The following is a 7500-nucleotide window of genomic DNA, read 5'->3' on the forward strand; positions in this document are numbered from 1 at the left end:
TTTGCATTTCATTATTGGAAATGACTGTTTAGAAGTCCTATCATCAATGGATGAATTCTTGCCATTAAAATATTTTGAGAACATACTTTTTAAACCTATATAAAATGTATTTTGCAATGCAATGCAATGGAATGCCCATTACAAAAATGTCAATTTCCCAACATGTTCCAAAATGGATATACACACACCATTTAGCAATGAAACTCGTCATTTATTGACCATGCTACTTCATGACAGTGGAGTGGGGAGAGCGTTTGTGCGCAGGGTGACACTCACTGCTGTTCAAGGGCAGGATGTTCTTGTTGAGAAGATCTTGGGGGCCGCAGGGCCGGAGCTGAATCCTCTCACTCAGGTCATCGGACATCCGCGGCCTCTTCTGCCTGTGTGCCCCTCCGACACCACCGCCGTCTGTGGGGACAGTGATGTGACAGGGGGCAGGGATTAATAACGGAGGACAGTCAGTGAGGGAGGAATAAAATGATGACAAAGTGAAGTGAAATAATTGTGCCATTTGTTCCAGGGAGGACAGAAGCATGAGGACCATGGAAGTGGGATATTATTTGGAAGTGGGATATTATATTAACCGCTTTGATGAATATAAGCCGTACTTATTTTGCCGAAGTTATTTGTTATCTTCAAAATTCTATGGGTTTTTGTTCAAATCGTCATTGTAAAACATGGGATAGATAGAGTGCTGTTCAATGGTGTTCACACCCTGTTAGCGGGGCAAGTTAAGACTTGACTGACGTCCTTTAGATGTCAAGGATAAAACCATTGCAAAAAGGTTATGGGACTGCATGGTGGAAATCAATGAAGACTTGGTTGAGGGGGTTGATGGCTGAGCAGTTAACATTTCAGGTAAAGGTTTTCGGAGAGAAAGACCATCGCTCAAGACCAAATGGCACTTAGTGCTGTCTGAAAATAATAGAGTGTCAGGGAGGAAAGATACATTGAGTATATATGGGACACAAGTAGAACGGAGAGAGCTCACTGCTCCAGGCTGAAGAAATCACCTTTTGCAGTTTCTGCAGTAAGACCACTAGGGGGCGACTTCTGAGTGGCGCCATCGTCTGTTTGACGCTGAATCAGGAAACAGCAGGTCAAACATACAACAACAGCAGCAGCAAGTCTCTCAGCTCATCTCATCTCAGGCACATAGTCAGCCATGAGCACACACAGACAGACACACAAACACACGCACACAGAGACACACATACACACACATGCAGACACACACACACACACACACACACACACACACACACACACACACACACACACACACACACACACACACACACACACACACACACACACACACAAACACAAACACAAACACATTCACGCACGTGCATACACACACACACATACACACACACACACACACACACACACACACACACACACACACACACACACACACACACACACACACACACACACACACACACACACACACACACATGTGCATGTACACACACGCACACACACCACACATCATTTTGAGCAATCTATTCAATTCTATTCAAAGGTTGACATACCAAAGCGTCACTTGTATCCTTTTCCCCTGGTTTAGGCGGGCAAGAATTTTTTAATCCTAAAGAATGGAAGAGGAGGGTCAGTAACTGCACTGGAACCGGGTGGTTTTTTATCTCAGCCTCAAAACAAAAAGGTAATAATGAAAGCATTCACACATTGAAGACCAGACCACATAATAATAGTTTATTGCTGAGAAAGTACTCATGAAAAGATCAAATTTGTCAGTAGGCAGCATAGTTTCACTGAGCACCATGGTTGCAATACATACTCTGGCCACCATCCTACACAGTGCACCTTTAAAACAAATAGGTAATAATGAACGCATATTGCACACATTGAAGACCAGACCACATACCTGGATCTGCATTGTTTTCACTCTGCTGTCTTCGATTTTGAATTCTCAGCTGCAAAACTGCAAAAGCACAGAACAGAAGCAGAAAGAGGAATTAAGCTTCTTCATATTCTTTATATTCATATGCCTTTGCTCCTCATAAATATTCATCATATGGAATATACCAGCGATGTAGAGCCATGCAGCTACTTTCAGTGACAAGTGGTCTGACTCAGTGTTGCACCATGAGCATCAAGACGCTCCGCAGAGGGAACAGAATTAATGTGGCTCCATTAAGTCAAGGATCTCTACTTAAAGATGTAGCCATGCAGATATCTCCTCTGCCAAACTCTCTACACCCATTCTCTAGCTCTCTCTCGGTTTCTCTGCATTTCTATCTTTTTCTCCTGCTTCCATCCTTTCTTTCTTTCTTTCTTTCTTTCTTTCTTTCTTTCTTTCTTTCTTTCTTTCTCTCTCCATCTGACTGTGCATGTCTGTCTCTCTCTCTCTCTCTCTCTCTCTGTCTCTCTGCCTCTCTTTCTCTCTGTGTCTCTCTGTCTCTCTGTCTGTGTGTGTGTGTGTGTGTGTGTGTGTGTGTGTGTGTGTGTGTGTGTGTGTGTGTGTGTGTGTGTGTGTGTGTGTGTGTGTGTGTGTGTGTGTGTGTGTGTGTCTCTCTCTCTCTCTCTCTCTCTCTCTCTCTCTCTCTCTCTCTGAATGTACAAGAAGGATTGAAAGGAATCATGTGGAGCCATAGAACCCAATGTAAAGTATCAGGGCTCTGAGTTTTACGATCTGAGAGAGAGAGAGAGAGAGAGAGAGAGAGAGAGAGAGAGAGAGAGAGAGAGAGAGAGAGCAAGAGAGAGAGAGAGAGAGAGACTGAGAGGCAAGCATTGAAGGAGGGAGGGAGTGGGGAGAGAAGGGGGGGTTAGGAAGGGAGGGTGGAGGGTAACTATTTATCCATCAGTATGTCTATTTCTGTCTATCCCATCCCCCTTCCAGCTGTCCCTCTCTTTCTCTCACTCTCTCCCTCCCTCCCTCTCTACAGCCAGCCTTCCCCCGTCTCGCTGGCATGCCTGCTGCAAAGTAAATTCTTCCTGCTTTTCTCTCTATCAGCTGATCGTGGTGGTGCTGGAAAAAAGTGAACATCCTGCCTCAAGTGCAGTCAGCAGTCAGCAGCAGTGCCGTCCGTGCGTCTGCGGCTGTTACCAGCTGCCATGTTAAAACTGACTGCTCCAGGTGTACACAAGGTAGCGAGGCTAGGCTATAGCTGTCTGATACATCATGCCCTTCAAAAACTAGAGTCAAAAAAACAATTCTCTCCGAAAACTGACAGTGAGCCCTTGTGGGCTACAGATAGAGTTGCTCCACTGCCTGTTCAGACTCAGCGCTGTGTAATCCCCTAGTGTTGATCTGCTGTTTAACTTGAGGAACATTTGAAGATTTCATACATTCCCACAACAAGAAAACCGTGCGACTGTCTGACCCCCCCCCCCCCACCCAAAAAAAAATTGAAGAAAGGAGGAGGAAATGGTTACAAATGTGGCACTGGTGGTGTTGAAGCTCTGATTTGGAATTAATGGTGCAACACTAATGCAAAGAACACCTTTGGAAAAATCTCTTAATATGTACCTCATCTGGCCCCCAATTTGAGGCCCCTGTTTCGGCAGTATGCTAGAATTTCCCCGTGTAATCACTATGCACCGAATGCCTCGACCTATAATGAAAGTCAATACTCTTTGTCACCTTTCATTAGTCAGAGAATATGAAATCACTGAAGAACCGGTTATCATCACTTTCCAGTGAGGGAAAAAATGGAGAGTAGGCTATGAATTCTCTGCACACAAAAAAATTGTCTTGGAACAAATGTGACGGGATTTGTCTGGGGCTTTTAGGCTTACAAGGGTATTGTTTCCAACACTCTCACGTGACTGCTAAACAGGTTAGTTAGTGAATCTGAGTCAATGAGACTTGTCACCTCCCAATTTTATTTAATTTTTTTGTCAGGCAGGCAATGATGTGATTTCATTCATTATGATCCCTAATTTCCACCGTGTCCCACAAACAGATTTTTTAAAAGGATTAACCGCAGTGGAATCCTGCCTAGACCACATTACCACCCCTCTCTTGAGAGCGATAAACAGCGGGGTGTAGCCACAAAATCATGTTAAAAAAGCACAGAGGCAAAGGCAAAGGCATGTTGGTTTGTGTAGCATATTTCACACTCGGAGGCATCAGCTCACTGTGCTTCAAAAGAAAATCATAATAAGATGAGGAAAATCACAGTCGATGAAATATGAATAATAGCAAAATAATTAAAGGATAAAAAACAGAAGGATAAATCAAGAGAATAAATTAAAGTCATTAAGAGTGAGTAAGCTGTAATGCTAGTTCCTGGCCTCCGCCACAAAACACACCAGCGACTAAATATCATCGTTTCCGTCATTCTGTTCTACTTTACATTCCACCAGCATAGACTACACAACCCTAATCTGCTTTTCCACAGGTGCAGGCAAAATGGCCTCCAAAGCCCCTGTGATAATTCACTCAAATTAAATATGCTGTCTGTGTTTCGTGACACCCTGGCGTCCAGAAAGCCTTACGTCATTTCACTGAGGGAACATGACGGAGCAAGGTCTTTGGGGCGGAGGAAAGGTCGGGTCGCCATGCTGGCAAGAGTGAGAGTTCTAAAAGCATATCTCACATACTCAAACCTCTCTGCAAAAAAACAAAGCCAAAATACAGCACAGTCACAGCCAAATTTGCCAAGTTAACTCAGCACTTAGAGAATCGAACTTAACACTAATAATGTTGGTACAACTCTCTCAGTGCTGAATTACTATTACAAGGCCCCACATATGTGTATTACCATGAAAATCGCAAAAAAATTGCAGAAATCGATGAAAATATATAGTACCATTTGAGGTTTGAACTCATCAGGAATGTAACCTGATGATGTTGACAGCATAGCACAGATAGAAATATTTGTAAAAAAAAAAAAAAGTAGTGGAGCAGACAGAAAAATACATTGGGGTTAAAACGCTCCTATCCTATAGAATTGGAACCCAATGCCCCAGCCAAGGCTCTAACTGCTGTGTACTGGACTGCTATGCAGGCAACCTGGTTTCGATTCCGGTCGGGGTCATTTACCGATCCAAGTCAAGTCAAGTCAAGTCATCCTTCCCTGTCTCTCTCTCCCAGCTAACTTCCGGTCTCTCCTCCACTGTCCCATAGTGAAAAATAAAGGCTAAAAAGTCCCTAAAATATATATTTCTTAAAAGAATCGGAACCTGGTTCCCACATTTATCCTATGGGGACATTACACTACCATATACAGGCTCAACTTGACTGATGTATTTATCCAAGAACGTTCATTTTAATAGATATACTACGTTCATTATGTCTAACTTTTACAATAATTCCTAAGGATGGGTAAAGGTAAAGGATAAAAAGTTGTACATGTCTGAAACAAAAGAAAAACTGAAGACTGGCATGTTCAGTTTGTCATGGACCTGAAGCAACCTGTGCTCTCTGGGCCTGGGCCGGTAAGATCATGGAAGGTAATGGTTGAGTTGTAATGTCCCCACTCATTCACAGTACAGTTCAGACCAACACCCTGCAATAGCGCTGCACACTACAGGGTGAATGGATAAATATACAGTGGCCCTGATTATCTTTGCTCCAAATCCAACTCTCAGCATCTGACTTCTGAGTGGAGAGTTGCAGTGATCTGTCAGTGAGTAACATGGGGCTATCTGGCAAGAAATCACAAATTTGATATGCACTGATGCTCTCAGTGGCTGACAGTCTATCGGTTTCAACGGTCCACTTGCCTATGGGGGGCGGGCGGTGTCCTCAAACACCACTACAAACCTCACACCACCTATAGACATAACACATCAAAGATCATTATTGGCCCAGCCGTGACTTAGTCGGCTGGGCACTGGACTGCTATGTGGGCGACTTCCCGATCTTCCCCCGCCTCACTCTCCCACTCATTTCCTGTCCCACTCTTCACTGTCCTGTCTAAGTTGAAAAGACCCCCAAAATATATATTTTTTAAAAAGATCATCACTTAAAAGTATAAGAAAGAAGAAGATTCGTTGATGGGTCTTGCAAAATGTGTGATAATAAGTGTGTGTAAGAAAAAGAGGCCGCGCCTTGGCACACATCGTATTTTTCGCAATAAAAGATACAATGTATGCAAAGCACGGCCTTCTATTTTTGAAACATTGAGTTGAACATTTGGACCAACTGCCTTACAGTTTTAGTGTATAAGTGAGAGTGACGCCTGCTCCACGCTGAACAATTGAAGTGTAAGAAACAATTGCGAGTGAAATTGGTTACGCTTAGCAGACAATAATATTTTGTCTGCTCTTGTGAACAAGGAGTAAACTGTTTTGCTTTATTTGTGTAGTTTATTGCGTTTTGCCCAGAGACATCAATTGTAATCATATTAAAATATTGATAGTCTGAGGGGACTAGTCTCTCTTTAGATGTTGAACAACAGAACATTATAAAAGAGTGTGAGGTATTATAATCCAGGACCAGGCCTATAAATCCTGCTCACAATTTGGATCTCTCACCAGTATTGAGTTAGTGGGTCCCTAGGCATGAAAAATCATTGAGGGGCTTGTGAATTACACACAAGCAATCAATCAGAATTGATGTATGATGTGTGTATTAACATTCGAAACATAAAAAATATAGATTTTTGTCATACGCAATGGTATCCACATTTGGCGGCCATGTTGTGAAAAACATAGCACTGTAGTGAACGAGCACCTCAATGATTTTTTTTATGCCGAGGGACCCACTAACTCATTTCAATTGAGAAATTCCCCCAACTCCAAATTGCAAGCAGGACTTAAAGTGATACTGTCCCATTTTTGGAAAAAGCTTATTTTACACCTCCCCTAGAGTTAAATAATAGGGTTTTACCGTTCTCCTATACTTTCAACCACTGACTTCTATATAGTATACAAGTCAGTGCTTTCAACCGTTCTCTGGGAATGGCAGTGCAAATTTTACCTCCAAGCTAGCAGTTAACATTGAGTCCTATGAGACCAGTTAGTCGCCAGCTGGTCTCATAGGACTCAATGTTAACTGCTAGCATGGAGGTGAAATTTGCACTGCCATACTCAGAGAACAGTTGAAAGTACAGGAGAAAGGTAAAACTCAACTATTTAACTCAAGGGGAGGTTTAAAATGAGCTTATTTCCAAAAATGGGACAGTATCACTTTAAGGCCAGGTCCAGGATTAATAAGGCTCGAGAACTGCAAATGAGCTACCCAAAAAAGCTAAGCAACCCGCCTAGTGGCAGAAAACATTTTGCAAAAAAGATGCAAAGCCTGTCCTTCGATCACAGCAGTCTGTATGTAAAAGAAAAACTATCAATCTGACACAGAGGAAAATGCTTCAGTCACTCTACTACAATAGGCATACAAAATCAGCCATATTCTATTGCTCTCCCTACATTAGTTACTTTTTTTGTCAGTGACCACCTCTCCATGGACCCCCATCCAAAATGGCTCCCATTGACTCTCAAAGACAGGCTCCCACATCCATTCCCTTAGTTCACACACGTACATAAACTTGTAACCCTGGGTGCTTACCTGAGCGGAATTTGTTG

At 42.8% G+C, this 7500-nt stretch overlaps 1 protein-coding gene across 2 annotated transcripts in view; it reads right to left on the reverse strand.

Annotated features, from left to right (window-relative positions):
• si:dkeyp-69b9.3 (myocardin) overlaps nucleotides 1–7500 on the reverse strand; it is a 20420-nt gene that overhangs the window by 11391 nt on the left and 1529 nt on the right. For both annotated transcript variants that reach the window (XM_063198814.1, XM_063198812.1), the window contains exons 2-6: nucleotides 7484–7500; nucleotides 1895–1951; nucleotides 1542–1597; nucleotides 1014–1080; nucleotides 277–408 (exon numbers count right to left, since the gene is read on the reverse strand). The exon at nucleotides 7484–7500 is cut by the window's right edge and continues 183 nt beyond it. In XM_063198814.1, the coding sequence (XP_063054884.1) occupies nucleotides 277–408; nucleotides 1014–1080; nucleotides 1542–1597; nucleotides 1895–1951; nucleotides 7484–7500 (329 nt within the window). The remainder of the gene's footprint in view (nucleotides 1–276; nucleotides 409–1013; nucleotides 1081–1541; nucleotides 1598–1894; nucleotides 1952–7483) is intronic.

The sequence above is a fragment of the Engraulis encrasicolus genome, chromosome 5, assembly GCF_034702125.1.
Source record: "Engraulis encrasicolus isolate BLACKSEA-1 chromosome 5, IST_EnEncr_1.0, whole genome shotgun sequence".
NCBI lineage: Eukaryota > Metazoa > Chordata > Actinopteri > Clupeiformes > Engraulidae > Engraulis > Engraulis encrasicolus.